The 26,480-nt window shown below is 34.5% G+C and overlaps 2 protein-coding genes across 2 annotated transcripts; both read left to right on the top strand.

Moving 5' to 3' along the window:
- The first annotated feature begins 1,180 nt into the window (after positions 1-1,180).
- Positions 1,181-3,087, top strand: LOC124544495 (pancreatic triacylglycerol lipase-like). Its single transcript, XM_047123084.1, has 5 exons — positions 1,181-1,221; positions 1,337-1,523; positions 1,627-2,021; positions 2,351-2,681; positions 2,955-3,087. The coding sequence occupies exons 1-5, from the start codon at positions 1,185-1,187 to the stop codon at positions 2,998-3,000; spliced, it is 996 nt and encodes a 331-aa protein (XP_046979040.1). The 5' UTR covers positions 1,181-1,184; the 3' UTR covers positions 3,001-3,087.
- A 7,086-nt stretch (positions 3,088-10,173) lies between these two features.
- On the top strand, positions 10,174-12,150 carry LOC124544528 (pancreatic triacylglycerol lipase-like). The gene is made up of 5 exons (XM_047123129.1): positions 10,174-10,280; positions 10,402-10,588; positions 10,684-11,078; positions 11,306-11,636; positions 12,022-12,150. The coding sequence occupies exons 1-5, from the start codon at positions 10,244-10,246 to the stop codon at positions 12,065-12,067; spliced, it is 996 nt and encodes a 331-aa protein (XP_046979085.1). The 5' UTR covers positions 10,174-10,243; the 3' UTR covers positions 12,068-12,150.
- The last annotated feature ends 14,330 nt before the right edge of the window (positions 12,151-26,480 follow it).

Raw genomic sequence — 26,480 nt, 5'->3', positions numbered from 1 at the left:
ATGCCACTTTAGAGTTCTTTTATAATGATACCAGACGCTGATTTAATAAAATCTGGTTGTGTGCATGTTGCATATGTTTCAAAGACTCTCCTTAGGAAGAGGAGGCCCTAGCCATTTTTTTAACGAGGATTAAATGCGTTTACCCATGCCGCCCGGTCGGGGGACCGGGACGGGTACGGGACGGACGTGCCTAGTGCGCCCCTTCCTCCTCATCCTCCATATGCTTGTGCTTGTGCATGTGCTCCTAGCCAACAAGGCCACTTACATGGTCCACCCTGACGCAAACCAGGAACTTACCAGGAGCAGCCCCGCGGCATCCCTCCTGCCAGTCTTAGCCGTGGCCGACAAGCAAGTTCAAGCCGGCCAGAGGAGGCCTAGCCTAGTGGGCAATTTACAGACTATTCAAACTCAAACTAAAATTCCTTTATTCAACATAAAAGCATTACACTTACTTATTGATGGTCAAATTAAACTCTACCACTGTGGTTGTTGTTCGCATGTGGCAAATAGGTATGCTTTTAAATGTACCTCAATATCCTCAATTTCATTTCAATTTTGGGAACAATAAAAAAATACAGCTTTTGGAGAAGAAGAAGAAGTGTATACATGATGTGCAACATGTATATTTTATAAGATTTTTCTGTTACAGCGTAAATAATACTATACTAAACTCCAAAAAGATAAACAATTGTCTATGCAAACATTACAGCATGAGATTCGTGATATATTCGCCCTTTGCTTCAAGAAAGTACCGCAGTACTACCTACAATTTTAATAATATAATTCCTGATCTCACTGCTTTCAAAATGGAATTCTGCCTTAAAAATGGAATATAGTCTGATTCCGTTTATGAGTATAAACAAAGTCATAACAAAAAAAAATACGTTAAAAGATTACATAAAAATAGTAAAAAATATTTCGTTGGATATTTTTCCGTTACGGAATCGCTATCTATGAAAGCAATTTGATAATCTTCCTAGTTATCTCCGTCATATCGAAGCATCCAAAACTACGCAAAATCTTATTTGGATTAATAATTAAGTCGAATAAGAAAATTTGATATGGAAAATTAATCGAATGTTAAATCATTGTAATTACATAGATAATATGTATGATAATTAAAACGGAAGAGATAAACAGCATTATATATACACTCGAAGATATTGTTGAATGAAACCTTCATCATGAAGCTCTTGGTGGTTTTGCTTGCCTCAGTAGCATGTTAGTATTTTTTTTCGGCACTATACCGCTTTACACATTGTAAAAACATTAATCAGAAAACATGTGAAATCTAATAAATGTATAATTTATATTTTTCTACATTTGTTTCTCACAGTGTGCGCTGGTAGCGCAATTCCGTTGGTGCCATTAGATAACAGCCATTATGTGGAAGGCGAGAGCCGGTACATTTGGATGCCCGATGGTGAAGGTAACCCTCATCTTGTAGATCTGCATGCTCCCGTTGATGAAGAGTTTCTTCAAACCAGAAATGGTGCTCGCAATGAGTACTGGCTGTTCACAAGGTAAATTGATACAATTTGTTCTCATCTCATCTCATATTTGCATCCTAATTACAAGAATTGCTTGTTACGATTACTATATTTTACCTATTTTTCACATTTGCAGACGTAATCCTACCAGCCGCCAAATTTTGGTGAACGGTAACGCAAACTCAATCCGTAACTCCAACTACATGGGAAACCGCCCCACCAAAGTCCTCGTGCACGGATGGAACAGCAACGGAAACACAGCGCATAACCCTCTCATCACAGCCGCTTTCCTTGCGGTCGCAGATGTCAACGTCATAGTCCTAGACTGGAGAAGTTCTGCCAGTGGAGTCTACACCACATCCGTGAGAGCTGTTCCCGACGTTGGCAGACATCTTACGAATTTCCTTAACTTCCTCTTCAGTACCGCTGGCGGTAACTGGAACAACGTCCACTTAATTGGTCACAGCTTGGGCGCTCACGTAGTCGGTAATGCCGGACGCGCTAGTAGTACCCGACCGGTCCGAGTAACGGGTATGTACTTTTTTTTAATACTCTCCCTACTTATTCTCCAATGTATAACAAAAAAAATTTTAAAAAGATTTAATTTTTATGGAAATACGCCAAATTTTGATTAGTGATTGGCAATTTAGGATGAAATCAAATCAAAACATCTATCTATCTATTGAAATGCCTAAAAAACATTTTGAATGAAAGAGACGTTTCGCGGGCAATTCTCTAGTTTTGCTAAGTGTTCATAGTAGTGAAACTTATTAATTAAATTGCTTATATTATTCATATATCATGTGGAACGATTTTAAGTATACTTCCAAAAACAATATAATTACTATATTCTATTTCAGGTATGGATCCCGCTGGTCCTCAATGGGGTAATAACGCAAACGCTCTTAATCGCAACTCTGGAGTATACGTTGAATCTATTCACTCTAACGGTGGTGCTCTCGGTATCATGGACCCTATTTCTGACGCTGACTTCTACCCCAATGGTGGCAGAAATCAACCCGGCTGTGCAACCCCTGTGTGCTCTCACTCGCGTGCACCAGAACTGTTCGCCTCTTCGATCAGAAGTAACCACTTAGTGGGAAGACGTTGCAATAACCTCAGTCAGGCCCAAAATAATCAGTGCACTGGAGCCACATTAGTCCTTGGTACCAGCAACTTGGGCAAGCGAGGGTATGATTTTTTTATTTCCGTTCAGCTCATAACTTACTTATCCTTTCTTGATAAATTAATTGTCGATAGATTTTCTTAGAGTCCCGCGTATTATACAAAGTCATAATAAACTTAACGTGATAGACACAACTTAGATAATACATAAAGTAACGAAAACAAATAGTGACAAATTAATCAGGAACCGAATGGCTTTCATTTGATAATGCTTGTTTAATCCTACGATAAGATAAAATGATCTTAAACCGGATGATAATGCATAATGTTTTTTTACAGACAAGGATTATACGGATTAAGAACCGGTAACAGCTGGCCTTTCTAAGAACATGACCATGGAAGAATTATGACCCTATGTATATAAAAAACTGTACATATCATCTTAAATATAAATAAATAATTTTAAAGAAAATATGGTTGTTTATTCCTTTTTTATTAAACGATTTCAAAGGAAGGAGAAGGTTCACAGTTCGACGTTTTTTGTGATAACAAGATTGAAATTTTATATTTATCCAAAACATAACGAGGCCTTTCTATGTGCTCTCATCTCATCCGGAGCATTAACAAGATCGTCTGCAGTGACTGCAATTAAATAAGAACATGTAAAATTGGTAACTTAACTGGCAGATTTAGAAGAGAGTAAAATATATTTACATCGTTGTCCTCTCTACGAACACATATTAACGAAACGATGTTGGACGGATACTAATTAAATAATTTTGGGTGCACGAGTACAAGATTATTTATATATTTTATCTGATTTGAAATTTACATTTAAACAACTTTTAAGCCACATTTTAGATTTCAACCTTCTCCCTTAAGTTAACTATTTATGCAGTTCTTAGTTGTATAAGTTAAATATCCTATTACAATATTACCTATTTATAAGTAAATTACGTACCTAGTAAGCGCAATATGTAATTTTGACACGTGTAAATCTATATGTAATCTATAAATTAACGAAATACATTTCTTGATTATAATCAGTTACAAGCGTCACTGAAAACAATGAATGATATAAGGGGCATTCCCGATTTTCGAAAAAAAATTAAAATGATTAAATCACTCAAACCGTTTACAAGAAAACAGTCAATATATTATAACCTCTGTTTACGAGTAGATTATTCAATATTCCCCCTTTTTTGCCACCATCGGTTATAGGAGGGTTGATTACTTTCTCATGCGATTCAACAACGAATATTCCTAACTTTAACCTCAATCTCGTAAACATCATTTTATACTAATGGTCAACTGGCATACACACACAAGTGTACTCACTATTAGGCAATAGTAAGTGCATTATGAGGCCATTGTTTTAAACAAAGCAAAGGAAAGTTTAGTTTAAAATCTGGAATTTTGCTTAAGCTAAAAAATTTAAACATAAGTTTCTAGATCTAGTCCCAATCTAGTTACAATTGTGTAACCTGGAATTCAGAAACTCTAAAATTTAAATTTTAAATTTCTCGATAGAAATTCTAGAAAATTTCGATAACATATATCGCTATCGAGGCTTAATCGATAAAAATGTTTGTAACCGATTTCAAAAAGGAGGAGATTATCATTTCGACTGTATTTTTTATGTTTGTTACTTGAGAACTTTCGACAGCTTTCGACAGGCGGTGCTTACCCTGTGGTCTCATTACAATTTGGTCTAGTTTCAATAATGGCATCCATTTGAAAACCATATAGGTCTTATATTTGCATCAAGTATGTACCCAACAAATAGACGAATAACTGAATATCACGCCAACAAATTTTGATAATTCTTTTTTTGTTGGAAAGGATATCCTTCAAGGGTAGTTTGATGATATTTGTATTTTATTATATATTGATATTCGATCGTTGTGCACGTATAATTGGCGTCCAAAGCAGATGCCTTCCTCTTTCTTGTCTATGCCTTCCAAACTTTTGACACATCTTAGTGCAACATAAATTTGCTCTTTTGCATAGTTTTTATTTATAACCTTCGCTTACAGCTCTTTCGAGTATTTGTCAGTGCGGTGAGATATTTTTTTCTCGCTGGGAAAATGCACTACGCTTTTCCCCCACGTGAAGTATGGGGGTTAGTGGGACTGGCCGGTGCCCAAGACGTCGAATGCGCCACCCGGAATACTAACTAAAAAACCAGCGATACCTTCTCCGTCTTTTCAGCGCCTTGGGATTGCTTATCGCATGCTACTGTGATGTCCTGACGGTCAGCTCGCCTATGCGGACCTCCAAATCATAGGTGATTCCCGGGGTGTTGATGTCTCTGCGGCACTTATTGAGGTGGGGAGGAGAAGGTGGGCGTAGCATCGTATCATACTCCCCGGTCTTCTTCGACGGATCGGGTCTGCAGCAGCGACGGACTGTAAACGCCTAGTCTGTAACCCTAAAAATTTTAATATTTCAATATTTTATTTCTACTAAAATTATAGTATTTATTTTATAAATATTTATCGTTTTTATAACAAAACTTCGATTTTTGAACCGTAACCGTCGTTGTCTTTATTATCTGTCAATTTCGTGGAACGGCAACACTGCGTTTCCTGCGTCGTCATTCTATCGTTGTGCAGGCGCCGGTCGCATACCGACACTTGTGTATTTTAAAACGATATAATCATTTTTACTCATTATACACGAATTATATACAACATACATAAACGGAGGGTTACGTCTTCAACCTATTATTTTATATATTTGAGAGGTTTAGGCTACTAAACCTCGTCACAAAATACCGGCCACGTGCATTATGTGACAGGCGTTGCCGAATATTTATTTATTTAAACACTCCTGAGGGAGTATTTTTTTAAGTATGTATACATACATGTACATATATACTTTTAAATAAAAAGTATCTTCCGAAGCACTACAATATTTCCTGGTGGACTCAGCGGAGGATTGTTGCTGAGTTCGAGCATCTGCTTCGTCGGAAAAATTGCTGAATGTCCAGTGCTGCTACCGCTGCTTCTGCTGCTGCCGCTATTTTGGTTGCACGGCTTTTATTCATGCATTTCATTTTTGGGTTTGAGCTATCCTGCTTGCTTTATTCATTCTTAATTTAAAGATGCCAACTCATTAACAGTATTAGTTTTAAACGGTTGATATACATACATTATGTATCTTTTTTTTTCAATTAAATTTGTTTAACCACTAAAGTTTATTTTTGTCCCCGCGACAAGTCTTATAATTAAGTCGAGACGATAACTGTTTTTCAATATTTTCCTGCTTCCAATTTTTTTTCTTGTAAATTTTGGAAGCCAATGTTTGCGCTTTTCACAGCTCTGTTTTGAAATTGTCCTCGTGATAGTTTTTCTTGTATGATATACACGTTTCTCCCTGACTTCGTGTGCTTCATTCAAATTGCGCTGCACGCTTAGTAAGTCTCACATATAAAAAAATGTGTTAGTGTACATCAGATTCACTAAAAATCAAAAAAATTACGAAAAACAATTGGCTTTCAAAGAAAAACTCTTCAAAACAAAACATGACGATGCACTAAAAAGAAAAAACTCACAAACATATCGAAAATTTGATTTAAATAATATGTTTATTTAGATTTATCAAGGAGATTCTATCACAGTTGATTGTCTTTGATAAACCTTATTTTTGTAATCAATCATTCTTTTCGAAAAAGTCATTATTTAAGTCATTAATTGATCGAAATCTTTATCGTAGAAAAAAAAACAGGTCATTTTATTATCTTATTATTGTTTATTGTGAGATACTTTTAAGACATATTATGGCTTATTTTGGAAATATTCTTGAAATCTGGAAACAAGGCTTTCGCCCAAATTGTATGAAAACCAAAAACATGATTTGGACCTAAAACAGGTCACCGACAGATATTCAATTATCATTCACAACTCTTGTATATATTTTAGATTAAATATTTTGTCAATGACCTAACCATAGACGTAATGTTAGGTCATTAAAATGTTCATTATATTAGGGTGCAATACTAATACTAAATATATTACAAAATTTGTTTATAATTACGACATCACATTAGAAACTTCTAAAATTATCACAGTTTCTTGACTATATATTCCACGTATTAAAAACCTTCTTCTCGAACGCTACTATCTATTAAAAAAGTCGTACCAAAATCCGTTGCGTAATTTTAAAGATACATAGGGATAGACGGCGTTAAGTGACTTTGTTTTATATTATGTAATTATGAGCCTTAATAGCTCGGTTGAGAGGTAGAATGGATCAAATAGTTAAAAAAAATGTTTCCAAGATATTGACTGTGCGGGACTGAAGGCAGTTAAGGCGTAAGTTTAAGAAAAATCCTGTGCTAATTTCAAACCCAGACCACAAATTTGCAACGAAGTTGTTGCAAAGGATACAATTATAGAATTTGGGATAACAAGGTAATATATGTATATCATTTGTAAAAATTAGTAATATTGTAACTTTTCCAATTTTGACTATTAGAATGCTGATAGGAATGTTTTGATTGATGTAGATTGATGCAGAATTATTTTGATTTAGATTCTCCACGACATGATAGGTTAAATTTAGGACAGTGTCGTTGAATCATTTTGTGATATTAAATGAAAAAATTAAAGTTATTTCACTAGTCTCGCAGTCATTAACCAATCGAATACCTTAAAGCACTTAGAACTAATATTCGGTCGGTCGGTCGCTAATTATTCGAAATACTTAGCTCACGGAACATTTAGACTTTAAAGACTGCGCAAATGAATGTCCAATGCGGGTTGGTGGAACATATATATAGTGGTGCTTGCCTGGGTTTGAACCCGAAATCATCGGTTAAGATGCACGCGTTCTAACGACTGGGCCATCTCAGTAACAGCATTAAACCGTAGGAAATATATAATCATTATTGTCTTATTTATTTTGGATTTGTCATTCGCTTGTTTATTGATTATAGTAATTATTTAGGTAGTAGTCGTTCGTGTGTTTTTTTTTTTTTTGTGAATGCTAACGTATAATAGTGATCAGTTAGCGACAAACACAAAATATGATAAGGATAACTTAGTTCTTAGGATTGTGTAATCCAAACAATTTTCCACCTTTATTGGAAGGGTGAGAAGAGGGTGATAGTCATGAAAGGCAAGATAGTTCACATAATCATGAGAACGCATACCTTGATAGAGTTAAATAGGTTTGGTATCAAAATCAAAAATCAAAATCAAAATATACTTTATTCAAATAGGCTTTTACAAGAACTTTTGAATCGTCATCAAACAAGTGAAGCTACCACCGGTTCTAAAAGTAGATTCTACCGAGAGGAACCGGCAAGAAACTCAGTAGTTACTCTTTTTCAACATTTAAAAAAATACAGTCATGTTAGTTAATACAATTATTTAAATTAATATATCCTGCCTAGAAGTCAACAGGTATTAATTCCACGCTTTTTTTATCATCTACAAAATCTTGTATCGAATAATACGCCTTTTTTACCAATGTATTTTTTTATAAACGATTTGAATTTACGAGACGGCAAAGTTAAAAATGTCTGCGGAATTTTATTATAGAAATGGATACCTTGCCCCAAGAAAGATTAATTGACTTTGCGGAGTCGGAAACTTGGCGCTACGCTAAGCTTATCCTTACTTCTAATCTACTTCTATATACAATGATTATCACTGATTTTATCAAAGTGATCAATGTTACTGTGAATATACATTATATTATTGTAAATATATTGCGACACAACAGTGAGTGGTCCTACTCTGTTAAAACGTCCCGAAGAGAGTCTCTAGCTCTAAGATTATAAATAAACCGGATTGCTCTCTTTTGTAAAATAAAGACAGATTCAATATCTGCAGCGTTACCCCAAAGTAATATGCTATATGACATAATACTGTGAAAATAACCAAAATAAACTAAGCGAGCGGTATCAATATCAATTAGTTTTCTAACTTTTCTAACCGCGGAGCTGAGTCTTCCTGTTAGAGACGACAAATGGGGACTCCACTGAAGTCTGGAATCCAATTCTATTCCCAAGAACACCGTAGTATCGGCTACATCAAGCCGGCCACCGCTTAAAGATATATTATAATTTTGCTTTCTAACATTGGGTAGGGTAAAAACTACACATTTTATTTTTTGAGTATTCAAAACCAAATTATTTACTTTAAACCAATCTTGTATCTGTGATAATGCACCGTTCACATCGTCATAGTCAGTTTTTTTCCTGTCAACCTTAAAAATCAGTGAAGTATCGTCAGCAAACAATACTATATCACAAATACCTTTAACAAAGAAAGGAAGGTCATTTATATATACTAGAAATAGAAAGGGACCCAAAATTGAACCTTGTGGAACACCCATTTTTAACGTAGATCCAGTAGACATTATTCCATTAATGAAAACTTGCTGGATTCTTTGACTTAAGTATGAAGCAATGAGATCAAAAGCTCTACCTTTAACGCCCTAATATTTGAGTTTATAAAGAAGCGTCTCGTATTCTACATAGCCAAATGCTTTAGATAAATCACAGAATACTCCAACAGCATTCTGTGATTTCTCCCAAGCATCGTAAATATGCTTAAGAAGCGCAATTCCAGCATCAGTTGTTGATCGACCTCTTGTAAAACCAAAATGCTCACTATGAAAAATGGTATTTGTACCAAAATGGATAAGAAGTTGATTTAAATCAATCAATCTTGAGATCTATTATGGACTATCGTTTTGAAATTAACAAGTGATGGCAGAATTTTATCAAGACCGACATAAACCGTTCATATTGTCCGTTGGTGGTGAGCGACAAATACAAAAAACTGCCACTTCCGAAGTTATGATATGACGACTGGAAAAATTATTTTTAAAAAGATTTATTTATTACAATTAATTATACAAAAACATAACTTTATTGATTGGAAACTGGATTAAGACTAAATTAATTATTATAATATGTTATTAAGTAAATTTGTAAAATATATATGTAAAGTATGTAGAAGACAGTGGCTTCTTAAATGCGATGTCAGCGGAATGTGTGGGAGTCGGCGCTGGAATGCGTGTATTACGCCATGGTAACTCCGAGCTTAATTTATTATGAAATCAAATACTGATTGAATAAATTCAGATTGTTCGCATGTGGCTAATAGGTTTGCTTTTAAGTGTACCGAGATATCATCACTTTACGATTTAAAAGTTCGATGAAGAAATTTGAAAACAACAAGGGCCACGCAAACTCTTGTCCACACTAAGTTTCGTTGTTGCACCGCCACTGGAAGCAAACAGCCGCGGCCTCGCGGTTCGCCCGAAGTTTGAAAAAGTACAACATAGCATTGGGATCAGCGTACTGAAAAAAAACAAGGGCCTCGCAAACTGTATCTTGCCCACATTAAGATTCGATTCATTTACTTACGAAAGTATTGTAAAATTGAAAGAATTTGATAATCTTACTGATTATGTCAATCATATCTAAGCATCCCCAAAACTACGTATACTATTGTTTTGATTAATAAAGCCGTGTTAGAGATTTGATATGGAAAGTTAATCGTATGTTAAATCATTGTAATTACATTGATAAAATATATATGATAACTAAAACGGAAGAGATAAACAGCATTTAAATACACTCGAAGTTATTGGTGAATGAAACCTTCATCATGAAGCTCTTGGTGGTTTTGCTTGCCTCAGTAGCGTGTTAGTATTTTTTTCGGCACTATACCGCTTTACACATTGTAAAAATATTAATGAGAAAACAACATATAAGTAAAATCTAATAAATTTATAATTTGTATTTTTCTATATTTGTATCTCACAGTGTGCGCTGCTAGCGCAATTCCATTGGTGCCATTGGATAACAGCCATTATGTGGAAGGCGAGAGCCAGTACATTTGGATGCCTGATGGTGAAGGTAAACCCCATCTTGTAGATCTGCATGCTCCCGTTGATGAAGAGTTTCTTCAAACCAGAAATGGTGCTCGCAATGAGTACTGGCTGTTCACAAGGTAAATTGAGGCAATTTGTTCTCAAATATTTACATCCTAATTACGAGGATAGCTAATTGTGATTATTATATTTTCCTTATTTTTTATATTTGCAGACGTAATCCTACCAGCCGCCAACTTTTGGTGAACGGTAACGCAAACTCAATCCGTAACTCCAACTACAACGGAAACCGCCCCACCAAAGTCCTCGTGCACGGATGGAACAGTAACGGAAACACAGCGCATAACCCTCAAATCACAGCCGCTTTCCTTGCGGTTGCAGATGTCAACGTCATAGTCGTAGACTGGCGAAGTTCTGCCAGTGGAGTCTACACCACATCCGTGAGAGCTGTTCCTGATATTGGCAGACATATTACGAATTTCCTTAACTTTCTCTTTAGAACCGCCGGCGGCAACTGGAACAACGTCCACTTAATTGGTCACAGCTTAGGCGCTCACGTAGTCGGTAATGCCGGACGCGCCAGTAGTACCCGACCAGTCCGTGTCACTGGTATGTCTCTTTTTTATAATTTTCTCCTTTTTTATAGATCATAAGTATGGTTTCTAACTCCAAATGAACTGCATTTTGTGCCAGTGATTATGGGACTGCTTCAATAAAAAAATTATTTTAGGCGGTACAAAAAGTTACTGGCCCGTTAAAGAACAGTGCTAACGGATTTCAAGTTATTTTAAATTTTTTACTTCAAAAATCAATATCATTACTATGTTCTATTTCAGGTATGGATCCCGCTGGTCCTCAATGGGGTAATAACCCAAATGCTCTAAACCGCAACTCTGGAACATATGTTGAATCTATTCACTCTAATGGTGGTGCTCTCGGTATCATGGACCCTATTTCTGACGCTGACTTCTATCCCAATGGTGGTAGAAATCAACCCGGCTGTGCAACCCCCATATGCTCTCATTCACGTGCACCACAACTGTTCGCCTCTTCGATCAGAAGTAACCACTTAGTGGGAAGACGTTGTAATAACCTCAGTCAGGCCCAAAATAATCAGTGCACTGGAGCCACATTAGTCCTTGGTACCAGCAACTTGGGCAAGCGAGGGTATGTTTATACTCAGATTTTGTTACCATTTAGCTCATATCCTACTTATCTTTTTTGAAAAATGAACTGTCGTTACAAACCATTATACTTAAACTCTAGTTTTCTTAGAGACCTCATTATCATGCAATATCATATTAAAATCAACATGGCAGACAAAACATTCAATAGGCCAATTGACGAAAACAAAAAACGACAAATTCATCAGGAACGAATGAATAGACTTTATTTGACAAGATTTCTTGTCTTTTTACAGTTTAAAAAAGCTCTTAAACATACTAAAGATTATTATAAAATGTTCGTTCGTGTGTCGTGTCTGTTTCACCCTCCGATAAGATGATACGATATTAAGTCGGATGATAAATAATGAAAAATGTTCTTTTTACAGACAAGGATTATATGGACTAAGAACCGGTAACAGCTGGCCTTTCTAAGAACAGGACCATGAAACTATTATGACCCCATGATGCTTTTAAAATAGCTGTGTGTATATGATCTTAATAAATTATTTTAAAGACAATTTTTTATTTATTTATAATGCTAAACTGTATAGATATCATTACAGGGCGGTGTCCCAATTCGATATTACAGGACGTTAAAAAAAATTAAAATATCTATGTATGTTATAAGACTATCTTAGTTGTATATAATATATTCCAAGCAGCATTTGTTGTGAGTTCACTTAGGCTGCAACAAAACAAATCCTGTCTGCTAGCACATTGAGAGCAACTTGGTTCTCCTGGTGGGCACTGCTAGCAACGGCGGTCGATGTCTCCGCCACGCATATCTATCTAGGGCGCACAGACTCACCTGGCTAAAGACATATTGTTTATTCCATTTTATATGTAATTATAAGATTGACATAACAACGTTTATAAATAATCAAAAAATTTAACGAACAAAAATTAAACCGACTTCAAACAAAACACTATTTCATATTTGTATGCACTAAAAAGTAGAAAAAGTAATTGCGTATTCTACAATAACAATGATCAAAAGTAAAAACTTAGGAGATTTTAAAAAAAATATTTTAATGAAAATTATTAGATTGAAATGAAAATTATTAGATTACTTGAAAGTCGATTTACGATTATATAATGTAGTTACAATTATTGTTGTTTTTGTAGCCGGTGTCAGCCACGGCTGTACGCCAATCAAGAGAAAGAAGCGATTCGAGGCCCTTGATTACAAATCGTTTCAGATTATGTCCCAGCTCCATAACTACACAGTCCTTTTTAAGGTAATTCCTTATGTTTGGCTATATTTTTTACGTTTGGTAAAAGATATCCCACCAAAGTGTGATGTTGAAGTTCTTTTGTTTGGTTTTATTAGGTACTAGCTGACCCGGCAAACTTCGTACTGCCATAATCGAAATGCTTAAATTAATCCCAATGTGATGCGCATAGAAACAGATTTCTGATATATATTCCATTAGAAACTATAATATAATAAAAAAAAAACTATTGTGTTATAATATCTCGAAAGTGGGCTATAAAATTGTCTTGAATAATATGTGTTACGCCAAATGGTGTCATCTGGAAACAGCTGTTATATTTTTGAATATTGACTAAGAAATGTTTAGAATAATTTCCCATCCCAGAAACTTAAGAGAGTAAGGGATCTATCTGGTGGTGGGACCAATTGTGGTAATTTTACTTTGCCTCCAGCACAACATAATCCAGTAGATTCACCACTGTAGGTTAACGCCTTACATTGTTTACAAATTATTATCATTTCCCCAATTGTTACCGATTTGTCAGCACAATAATCAATTGCCGAATCATAGTGGAATGCAGCTCGTTCCAGGATCACAGGAGCACTGCCGCTGCGGAATCTCTCAATTTCATTAAGGCGTGCTCGCTTTTGTTGCGTTCGATGTGCACGCCTAAGCCTCTCTATTTCATTGTCACTCACTAAAGATCGCAATTGTGACATAGCAATACAACTATTTTCTTGATCTGTCTCTCTCTGGTCATCAGTGTGGTTAGCATGTCACGTAGCGGTAACTGTCAACTAACAAAGATAGAAGCAAAGAGTGATAGGTACGCTTAGGAATTCTATGAGATGCAAAAAACTGTATCAAAGAATATGAAAAACTGCGCCTATGCGCATTACGACTAATACCATAAACATACCTAAAAAATATCCATTAAAATCAAACTGAGTGCATGCATAGTTATGTTTTAATCGTCGGCACTTTGATAATGCGGCATCAAAGGTTTTGTACTTACTTCTCAAATAAATTTGCCGTTTTTCGGAAGTACATGGTTATGATACACGCGCCGGTGGCTTCTTTTGAAATCATATACAACAATCGTTGCCGCTGCGCCGAAATCACAACATTTGACACTATTTTATGGCCGCCACAGGGCGTAGGTATACTCATGCAAAATAATTTCGAATTTTAAGAATACCTACAGGTGTTCCACAGAATAAATAAGTTTCAGAGTGCTTAGAATGAAAATGAATACATTATAATGATCACGCAAGTAGTATTATGATTACGATAAAATGGCCTTACCATTTTATAGTATAGGTAGTAGATGTCATAATAATTTATTCTAGTAAGTATATATTATAATATTGATTATATGGTTTTAAACTAATTACTTACGTACTATTATTGTACATTCAGTCATTATATTTCTTAAGTTTTTAAACGACATAAAGGTCAGTTGATTTTTCAAATTTCTTATCAAATCTTCAGTAATTTATTAATCTGCTTGATCTTTACTATGGCTATGTTAATTCAAGCTCACAATTCCAATTCTAAAAAGTTTTTCTAAGATTTAAAATAAACTTTAATAAATAGTAATAGACTAATAGGTAATTGCAAGACTTGCAAGACTCTTGCTGCAAGACCAAGACCAAGACCAAGACTGGGAGTGCAAGACCAAGACCAAGACCAAGACCAGGTGTATTGGCGCAAGACCAAGACCAAGACTGACTAAGTCTCATCTTGTTCTTGCATTTGGGCAACACTAATGTTGGTACGCACAATATTGAGTGATTTACCATGTTATTATCATGGACTTCTTATAGGTTTTCCTATAATCTATAAGGAGAAAACTCATTTTTGTATTTTTTTTCAAAATTTTAGGTTTAGTAGTTTCGGAGATAAGGGGGGGGAATGGTCAATTTTCGTCTATTTTCTTGAAAAACTTGGAAACTGTTTATTTCAAAATTACAAAAAAATACATTTAAGATCTTCTCAACAAGACGTTTCATTTGATATGCCACACGACGCAGTTTTCAGATTTTTTTTTTTAATTTTCCCCTTCCCCCCCAAAAATGACCCCCCATATACAGATTTCATCTGCTCACGTCACACCTCTGTATTTGGGTTACAGGAATTGACATGTGTACCAAATTTCAACTTAATCGGTCTAATAGATTCGGAGATAATTGACTGTAAGCGACGGACGGACAGACACACAAGTGATCCTATAAGGGTTCCGTTTTTGTATTCAGACGTACGGAACCCTAAAAACATGATTATGGCGTTGATAATGACATCAATACCGAACATTGATACTTGATGTTTATGGAGCTCTAAACATCGATGTTAATTGATAACATCAGTGTTTTTTTTTCCGACTGGAAGAAATATTGAATTCGAGAAATAGATCTAACGAACTCATATGTAGCTCACTGCATGGACATATGATGATGATAGATCATATTTTAAATGAAATAACTCTTAATTAAGAGTTTGATAGGGAATTTCAGCTGATATAACGTAATCGATCTGAACCCGAGTCATTTTATGTACCAGCCAAGTTAATACATGTGCATGCGGCTATCTTCTTTTTGCCATTCAATGGAGCAAATATAGTAACACACCTCTCCAAATATACATAATTTTACAATTAAATCCATAAGTGCTTTCAATTTGTGCCGAAAAACACGTGCTGTAATGTCATGACGATCAGTTGTCGACTGTTCTTCAAATATTTTTTTTTTAATATCATCTCCCTGAGGATTACATGTAAATGTAATGAACAGAATCGGTCGACTATTTTCCTCACATAAGACATTGCGTCTTGCGCATATTCGTTCATATACCGTCAGCAACCAATAAACGAAGATGGCAATATAGTCAATCGTCATTTACATTAGCATCATTCGCTATCGCATCTTGCAAATGAATATATTCTTCGGATCTTAATATTGCTTGGTTGAAACGATTAAAATTAAGACGCTCAGTTTCTATTTTGGCATACATATCAACGATCTACTGATGATATAGTTTACTAAATCTCGAGATATAATTTTGTGCTTGTAGACGAACCATCAATCGATACAAAAAAAAATTAATGGCACTATAAATTTTTTTTCTGTATATTTAAACATGAAAATAAAAGCAAACGCTATATGCTATATACCTTTAAATGCTTTTTTGGAATTAATAAATTAAAATAAGACGTATTACCTATTGAAACTGGTGGATGAGTCTACTCATTTTCAATTAATACTTACACTTAATTTGACAATTCCCCGTCTAAAAAAATCTCCATTAACAAAATGACCCGCCATTTATTGAATTCATTTGTTACAAAAAATTTAATAAATGAAGAACCAATCGTCCGAATTTGTGCAAACTTCACATAAACCATCTACTAAATAGTCCGAACAAACCCTGAAAAATTGGTTTGGATAAGTGAGCTCGTTCTTGACTTATAAAGTGACGTCGAATAATGCCACTTATTTTTTATATATAGATTCGAAAAATAGATGTAACGATGTTTTAAATACTGCAAAATCAATTTTAAAACATCAATGTTTATTATCTAACATCGATAATCATAGAAAACCATTGATAATTCTCTAATAAATCGATTTCTAAGGAAAAACAAAGGTGTTGTTTTTATTACATTCCTAGCATTTTTATCATACTTACTCAGCTTCTAAACCTTCCCTGGACTTCCACCAATAATTCCAGGCCAAAATTAGCCAAATCGGTCCAGCCGTTCTAGAGTTTTAGCGATTTCGAATTCTACCATTTTCAGCAGATACTAGTCAACTGCGCATACATATAGTTCAAAGTACTATTAAAAAATTGTTTTAAACAAAACCAAAGCAAAAATATTTTGCTGTTAAGCTAAGCAATAATCGAGAAATTTTCACAAATATATACCTATATATAACGCTATCGAGACTTAATGGATAAAACGTTTTTCGTTTTATATCTAATAGAAAAATGGCGTGATGCGATCACGCATTGTGATTTGCAAAGATAAACTCGTAGATAGGTAATTCACAAAAATGTTACGAAATTGATTTAATAAATCATGTTTATTTTGATTTATCTAAGACATTCCATCAGAAATGATTGTCTTATTTTCTTAATCAATCATTCTCATGATAAGTGATATTTTAAAGCATTCATTGATCGAATTCTTTATCGGAGAAAAGAACAGTCCATTATTTTATTCTATTACTTTATTATTGCTTATTGTAAGATACGTATGAGACAATGGAGTATTTACAAAATATTCTCGGAATATTGAATTGGTAAAGGAGTTAATCTTGCGTCAAATGCTTTAGATAAATCACAGAATGCTATTGTAGTATTATGTGATTTATCTAAAGCATTTGATTGTGTAGAACACGAGACGCTTCTTTATAAGCTCAAATATTAGGGCGTTAAAGGTAGGGCTCTTGATCTCATTGCTTCATACTTAAGTCAAAGAATCCAGCAAGTTTTCATTAATGGAATAATGTCTACTGGATCTACGTTAAAAATGGGTGTTCCACAAGGTTCAATTTTGGGTCCCTTTCTATTTCTAGTATATATAAATGACCTTCCTTTCTTTGTTCACTAGAAGTAAGGATAAGCTTCTAACGCCAAGTTTCCGACTCCGCAAAGTCAATAAATCTTTCTTGGGACAAGGTATCCATTTCTATAATAAAATTCCACAGACATTTTTAACTTTGCCGTCTCGTAAATTCAAATCGTTTATAAAAAATACATTGGTGAAAAAGGCGTATTATTCGATACAAGATTTTGTAGATGATAAAAAAGCGTGGAATTAATACCTGTTGACTTCCAGGCAGGATATATTAATTTAATAATTGTATTAACTAATATGACTGTATTTTTTTAAATGTTGAAAAAGAGTAACTACTGAGTTTCTTGCCGGTTCTTCTCGGTAGAATCTACTTTCCGAACCGGTGGTAGCTTCACTTAATTGTTAAATGACGATTCAAAAGTGCTTGTAAAAGCCCACTTGAATAAAGTATACTTTGATTTTTTTTTGCCGAAATTGTATGAAAAACCATGTTCGTTTGGACCTAAAATAGGTCACCAACAGATATTCAAGTGACTTTCATTCATAACTCAAGTTAAAAATTAAAATAAATAAATTTTCAAAAATAAAATATGAAATACCTACTTAAAGAATATATATTTTTTATTTTTAGTGTTCATAAACTTATTATACCATATATACATATGACTTATATAAAAATGTATGGAATATAAAATAAAGAAATTCCTAAATAATATTGAAAGTTTGATATTTTTATAGATTGAAATTAAGATTCTTATCTAAGATTACACAAAGGTATTTTATACTATGTAGATAGTATAAAATAGACGTTATCTTAGGTGATTGACAAAATGTTTGTGTATGTTTATACGAATTATGGAGATGCTTTGAGAGATAAAGGTAAATTCGGTTGTGAGGCAGAAGTGATCCAATAATTAATAAAATTAATTTTCGAGCTATTGAGGGTGACTGTGTGGAACTGAAGACTTTTCAAGCTTAAGTTTAAGTCAAATTGTGCACTCAGTTAAGACTCAGACTAAGAATTCTCAACAAAATTTATTGCAGAATTGTCTGCAAAGGATATATCTGTAGCATTTGGGATTGCACGGTAACATAAATCATTTATAAAAATTAGAAATAGTGTGGGATCTGTATACTTCCTTGTGGAACGCCCTAATAGATGAAAAGATCGATTACGAGATATTTCAATAGACTTTTATTTACTTATTTTTCGACAATCTTAGATAAGGCACTCAGAAGTGCTTTTGGTCGGTAATAATTGGGAAGACTTCCTTCATCTCCTTTATAGACTGGGCAAATGATTGTTCTTTTACGTGACACAGGAAATATATATAGTAGACTCAAAGCAGGTCATTTGACATAAAATGGACGACAGATACGTTGAGTGCCTCTTCAGGAACGACGCAGATATATCATCCCAACCAGTAACAGCCTAAGACCGTAAGGAACATATAATAATTTCATTCGGATTCGGGGGATCAAGGACAAAGGAATAAATGGAAGAGCAATCGCAAGCGACTTGTGAGCAGCTGTTAATTATATTATTTGCAAGTTTCTGGATAATATTTACAACATATAGGTACGTATATTTATCATGTTACACGACTCAATAGGTGGAGGTAAATAACGTTAGTGATTCTACTGTACAGTTTTTAATTTAAGTTGTATTAGTTATTCGTTTCATAGTTTCCCAAAGCGCTTTTGTACTATGGCTTGCCTTACCAATTCATGTGTCATGTGTCATTTTCTTTTTACATTTTTTAGAATACTATTGGAATAAAATCTATAAATCTAAATGTGTATTTGCCATGCGCTTCATTATTAATCTTAGAAATTATTTATAAGTCGCTCTTGTGATTTTTTTGTAAATTCAGACTAATTTATTATTATGATATGTCACAGATAAATTCATAATCTGAAATCCAAGCACTTAGCTTTTATGTGGAAAGGTATTTGCAGAGAAATAGTCGTGAAAGGCAAGACAGTCCAGATAATCATGAGAACGCACGCCGAGTGAAGTAGGTTTTATGTCAATGTTTCGATCTAATATGATTATCGTTTTAAAATTAACTAGTGATGGTACAATTTTATTAAGACCGACAGTACGGTTTCCGTCGGGGTCGGTCGGCCGGTGATCTTCTAGTTTACCTTACTCAGAGATGGGCTGAAGCAGTTGAGAGCAAGGACGAGTCATTAGCAGCCAGCTTGGACATAGCGAAGGCCTTCGATCGCGTACGGCACAAAGCGCTTTTTTCGAAGCTTCCTTCCTATGGGCTTCCCGGGAAATTATGCAATTGGATTACAAGCTTTTTGGCAGATCGGAGCATCAAGGTCGTTGTCGACGGTACATGCTGTGACTTAAAATTCGTCAATGCTGGTGTTCCACAAGGCTGCGTTCTATCACCCACTCTGTTTCTTCTGCATATCAATGATTTGTTGCAAATCGGGAACATTCACTGCTATGCAGACGACAGTACGGTTAACACCTTATACACCGGCCGCACTAATATTTCTCGGGAAAACGTCGAAGAGAATCGGAACAAACTTGTGTCTGAAATCGAGTCTTCGTTAAACGAAATATCGAATTCGGGCCGGCTAAATCTAGTCCATTTCAACCCCAAAAAGACGCAAGTTTGCACGTTGACCTCTAAAAAAACACCATTTGTCGTATCTCCACGATTTGAGAACATTCCGATAGTCGCTACAGGTATCGGGAATATTTGGCGTTGATATTTCGAGCCTCGTTCAGTTTCGCGGTCAATTGGAAGGCGAAGCCAAATTGGCTTCAAAAAAGCTGAGTGTACTCAGCATGGCGCGACCGTATTTCACGTTGGCCCATCGCTTAAAACTTTACAAGGCGCAAATTCGGCCTCACATGGAGTACTGCTCTCACCTCTGGGCGGGTGCTCCCCAGTACCAGCTCCTTCCATTTTACCGTATACAACGTAGAGCGGCTCGATCTATCGACGATCAAGCCCTTTCCGATCTCCTTGATCCTTTGGTTTTGCGTAGAGATGTTGGATGACTCTGCATCTTCTACCGAATTTTTCATGGGGAATGTTCCGAGGAATTGTTCGGATTAATTCCGGCTGCTGGATTTCGGATTAATTTCACCTACGGACATCTCGTTAAAATCCGAAGTTTCACCCGCACCACCTTGATGTCCGAAAATCCACAACAGAGCGATTTCTTAGGCATTTTCTGCCTCGCACGACCACTTTGTGGAACCAGCTTTCTCCGGCAGTTTTTCCGAACCGATACGATATGAGAACCTTCCAGAAAAGAGCGTACTCCTTTCTTAAAGGCCGGCAAAGCACCTGCAAGCACCCTGGTGTTGCAGATGTCCATGGGCGGTGGTAGTCACAGTCAAAAGCTGCCACTTGTTTTTTAGATATTATTTTATAAGTCTCTTCCGGTAAGCATGTATCTGAATGTAGGTTCCGAAGGTGATGATAATTTGCACTCTTTTTTTATGTGTGAAGTAAAAAATAAATAAATAATTTGAACATAATGCGTTTAATTTATTTTCTATACCAAAACTTTTGTTTTTGCTCCTAAAATGTAACAGGCGTTAAGGGTTAGAATATGATCTACAAGATAAAGTGTACCTTTACCATTTGGAGGAAATTAACGGCTCTCCTCGTCCACGTATTCTCCTGGCACTATTACCATTGTGCTTCCAGCACTTACTAGAATAGGCAATTATTACATTATAATATGGAATAATGCTTTAATTTTTATGTATATTTATTAAGTGATTAATTTTATTAGTATTTATAGTAACGATGAAAAGTATTAACACGTTATTGAGGCAAGCAAAAGCACAAAGAGCTTCATGATTTAGGTTTTTGCTGCCAATAACTTTGAGTTTATTTATTATATTGTTCAACTCAGCTCTTTTAATTATGATATACCTTATCAATATAATTATAAAGATAAATCGAATTATATTATCTTCCCTATATTTTTTTTCTAAAATTCGTATTAATCGAAATAAGAGATCAATGGTGTTCTGATTAACACTGTGATTTATAGTTATTGGATATGAATAAAGTTTATTATAACATTTCAGTCTAGTGGCACCAGTAACCTAGAAGAAGAGTAGAGAAGCTATGTTGACATCGGCTGGCTGTTGTGAGGAAGGTCTTGAGCATGGAAAGGGATGGATATATAGAGGGGACCAAAAAATGTTGAATGGATTGTTAGAAAGACGATATGGTTAGAAATATGTTACTTGTCCAACAGAGAAGTATGGAAGAAGAAGACATACTGCGCCGAAGTTTAAGTTAAGGAACATTGTAATACTTTCTTTGTACAGTTTGACTGTATTTTATTTATTAGTGAATTAATCTGACTTATCATCTGTATATGTAAAGATTAAATAAAATAAAAATCTCATATCCGCCAAAAATTATTACTTAAAAATTCTAATAAACATTCACAAACACACAACTATGAGATCTGATCTGAGAGAGATGAGTGTACATCCATGTCCACTCGTGAATCAGAGGACAGTTCAAGAGTGCCGGATTATATTTCAAAGGCAGACCAAATTGCCTTACGCCAATAGACAAATTAGTGTTAACTATTTCGATCACTGACAATTGTCGAATATAATCTTCGAGAATCTCGCTCACCGCTTTTGCTGTGTAACTATTTTCAACAAAATAGACAAATATTTATATTGATAAAATTTTTCATTATTTTACAACCTAATTATTGACATTTTTGAGAACCGATTATGATCCTCCTACTCAGTAAAATTATCTTTGTCAACACACAAAAAAGTTGAAAGATAATTTCTTCATAAGACAACAGAAATAAATTATCTGTGAAAATTTTAACTGTCTATCACGGTTATTGATATACAGGCAGACATTCATCCAACATCCCGTTTTACCCTTTGGTAAAGGAATCCCAAAAACAAAGAAAAGTAAAAAAAAATGAAAAAACAACAAAGTACTACTCTTATCAACCGACTTCCAAAAGGAGGACCTCCTCCTTTTGGAAGTCAGGATAACCTTATCAATTCGTCTGTATTTTTTTTTTTTATGTTTGTTACCTCATAACTTTTCACTGGGTGGACCGATTTTGATAATTTTTTTTTGTTTGAAAGGTAGTGCTTCCCGTGGGGTCCCATTTTTTTTTTATTTTTTTTCCGATGATGGTATCCATATGAAAATGACATAAGTCTTAAATTTCCATTATGTATATGCGCGACAAATAGGTGAATAACTGAAAATCAGGTTAACCAATTTTGATAATTCTTTTTTTATTATAAAATATATACTTCAAGGGTAATTTGGTGAAAGTTTGGTAAGGTTCTGAGCACAGGATCCATGACAAAGTAACGGAACGGAAGAGAACGGAACAATTCTGAGGAGCACGTTAGCGATACTCAGTCGAATCTTTTATTTATAGGTTATTTGGATATTTGAGTCACCTTCCGTAATGTGGTTATGTTTATGTAATTATCATAGTCGAATATTATAATCAACTAGCTACCCACCCCGGCTTCGCACGGGTGCAATACTGATACTAAATATACTACAGAATTTGTTTATTTACGACATCACATCGCAAACTTCTAAAATTATCAGTGTTTCTTTACTATATTGTTCATATATTATATACACAAACCTTCCCCTTGAATCAAACTATCTTTAAAAAAAAACCGCATCAAAATCCGTTGCGTAGATTTAAAGATATAGGGACAGAGAAAGCGACTTTGTTTTATACTATGTAGTGATGGAACTCCTATACGGCTCGCAGTTAGGGTGCGATATGGGGCAGAATTTCTTACTATCTTTAATCAAATTTTGTGTATGTGATGTGATGTCATATGATGTACGAAATATAGTTGGTCTTTTTCAAAGTTTTTTTGCTGAGTTCGATTACAGCTCTTTCGAGGGATCCTTGTAGTTTACGCCGCGTGACGTATTAAATCCGCATTTTCGAAAGTCTATTTTTGCTTTATTCGCAAGTTTCCTTTGAAATTGTCCTCGAAGTAGTTTCTGACTCATATAAACGGAACGCTTAATCTATCCATATTAAAAAAAAATAGTTAGTCAACATCAGCTTTACTTAAAATCAAATAAAAATTTTAACAAAAAGAAAAACCGACTTCAAACAAAACACTATTTTAAAACAAATGAATATGCACGAAAAAGTAATAAAAATAATTGCGTATTCAACATATTTTTTAGAGTCTTCCTAAGTTAAATGAAATGAAAAATATTAAATCAAAATCAAAATCAAAATAAACTTTATTCAAGTAGGCTTTTATAAGCACTTTTGAATCGTCATTTTACAATTAAGTGAAGCTACCACCGGTTCGGAAAGTAGATTCTACCGAGAAGAACCGGCAAGAAACTCAGTAGTTACTCTTTTTTAACATTTAAAAAATACAACGTCATGTTAATTAAATACAATTATTTCAATTAATGTATCCTGCTTGGAAGTCAACAGGTATTAACTCCACGCTTTTTTATCATCTACAAAATCTTGTATCGAATAGTATGCTTTTTCTACCAATGTATTTTTAACAAACGATTTGAATTTACTAAACGGCAAAGTTAAAAATTTCTGCGGAATTTTAGTATAGAAACGGATACCTTGCCCCAAGAAGGATCTATTGACTTTGCGGAGTCGGAAACTTGGCGTTATAAGTTTATCCTTACTTCTAGTGCATATACAATGATTATCACTGATTTTATCAAAGTGATCAATGTTACTGTGAATATACATGATATTGTTGTAAATATATTGCGACGCAACAGTAAGTATTCCTACTCTGTTAAAAACATCCCGAAGAGAGTCTCTAGCTCCAAGATTATAAATAAACCGAATAGCTCTCTTTTGTAAAATAAAGACAGATTCAATATCTGCAGCGTTACCCCAAAGTAATATGCCATATGACATAATACTGTGAAAATAACCAAAATAAACTAAACGAGCGGTATCAATATCAGTTAGTTGTCTAACTTTTCTAACCGCGTATGTTGCGGAGCTGAGTCTTCCTGTTAGGGATGATAAATGAGAGGTCCACTGAAGTCTGGAATCCAATTCTATTCCTAAAAACATCGTAGTATCAGCTACTTCAAGACGGTCACCATTTAAAGATATATTATAATTTTGCTTGCTAACATTAGGTAGGGTAAAAACTACACATTTTGTTTTTTGAGCATTCAAAACTAAATTATTTACTGTAAACCAATTGTGTATCTGTGATAATGCACCGTTCACATCGTCATAGTCATTTTTTTTCCTGTCAACCTTAAAAATCAGCGAAGTATCGTCAGCAAACAACACTATATCACAAATACCCTTAACATAGAAAGGAAGATCATTTATATATACTAGGAATAGAAAGGGACCCAAAATTGAACCTTGTGGAACTCCCATTTTTAACGTAGATCCAGAAGACTTTATTCCATTAATGAAAACTTGCTGGATTCTTTGACTTAAATATGAAGCGATGAGATCAAGAGCTTTACCTTTAACACCGTAATATTTGAGCTTATAAAGAAGCGTTTCGTGTTCTACACAATCGAATGCTTTAGATAAATCACAGAATACTCCAATAGCGTTCTGTGATTTCTCCCAAGCATCGTAAATATGTTTGAGAAGCGCAATTCCCGCATCAGTTGTCGAGCGACCTCTTCTAAAACCGAATTGCTCACCATGAAAAATAGCATTTGTACCGAAATGGACGAGAAGTTGATTTAAAATAATTTTTTCGAAAATTTTACTTAAGGATGGGAGTATTGAAATAGGCCTGTAATTACCGGGATCGCTTCTGTTTCCAGTTTTAAAAAGTGGTAAAACTTTACTACATTTTAACAAGTTAGGAAATGAACCCGTGTCCAAACTCTTGTTAAAAATTACTGCTATATACGGAGCAATATCGTATATGATGTTATTAAAAAATTTTACCGAAATGCCCCATATGTCGTTAGTTTTTTTAATATTTATAGTTTTAAATACTTTTATGACATCTATTGCAGAAACCGTTTCAAATGAAAAGTCAATAACGCATTTAGAAACACTATTATTTAATAACCTAGCTGCATTTGATGTAGATGATTTTAAATGAAATGTTATTTTATGGGGTACTTTATCAAAAAATGATTCAAATAAATTAGCAACCTCTAATTCAGAACTCGTGTATCTACTACCTGTGTTCAATTCTATTGGTATCATTTCCTTTTTGGGTTTTCCACTAACACTACTAATAACATCCCATGTGGCTTTAATTCTATTATCAGAATTCAGGATTTTTTTCTTTAAATATAAGGACTTAGCAGAAATGCATACTGTTTTAAAAATTTTGGAATATTTAATGACGTATTCTAAAAAGGCTACGCTTCGATTCCACCGCCTCATATCATATAAGTCGTATAATTTATTTCTACTTTTATAAATACCAACAGTAGCCCAGTCACTAAACTTTAATTTTGTGTTACTATAACATGATTTCATTTTAAATATATTGTTAAATTCTTTTAGTATTACTTCAAAAAATGAATTATAAAGCTCATTTGGATCCTGTGTCGTAAGATCTAGATTAGACAATTTATACGCCACAATATCTTTAAAACAATGTAATTTGTTAGCCGTTATTGGCCTGTATGTTATTTTTTTTAAATGATTTATTTCTTTGTGTTTTAATGAAAACTTCTGACCACAATGATCAGAAGTTAAATTATTTATAATTGATACTTCATATATTTCACAGTCACAGAACACATTATCAATACACGTAGAAGTGCCGTTGGTTATTCGCGTCGGTTCATTAACTCTATGAGTTAAATTAAATGACATAAACAAGGCGACCAACCGAACACTTAACGTAGTTTCTTTAAGTAAGTCGACGTTAAAGTCCCCACATACAATTATATATTTATTAGTTTTACATAGCTTTTTAAGAATGTCCTCCATAGTGGTTTCAAACAAATAATAATCTCCCGGTGGGGGCCGGTACACGCAGACTATAATGTACTGTGGAAATTCCACGCAGGATAGTTCGATAGTACGTTCGATAGAGAGGGCCACA

Source organism: Vanessa cardui, chromosome 1 (assembly GCF_905220365.1).
Source record: "Vanessa cardui chromosome 1, ilVanCard2.1, whole genome shotgun sequence".
Classification (NCBI taxonomy): domain Eukaryota; kingdom Metazoa; phylum Arthropoda; class Insecta; order Lepidoptera; family Nymphalidae; genus Vanessa; species Vanessa cardui.
This window is presented reverse-complemented; position numbering and strand designations above follow the sequence as displayed.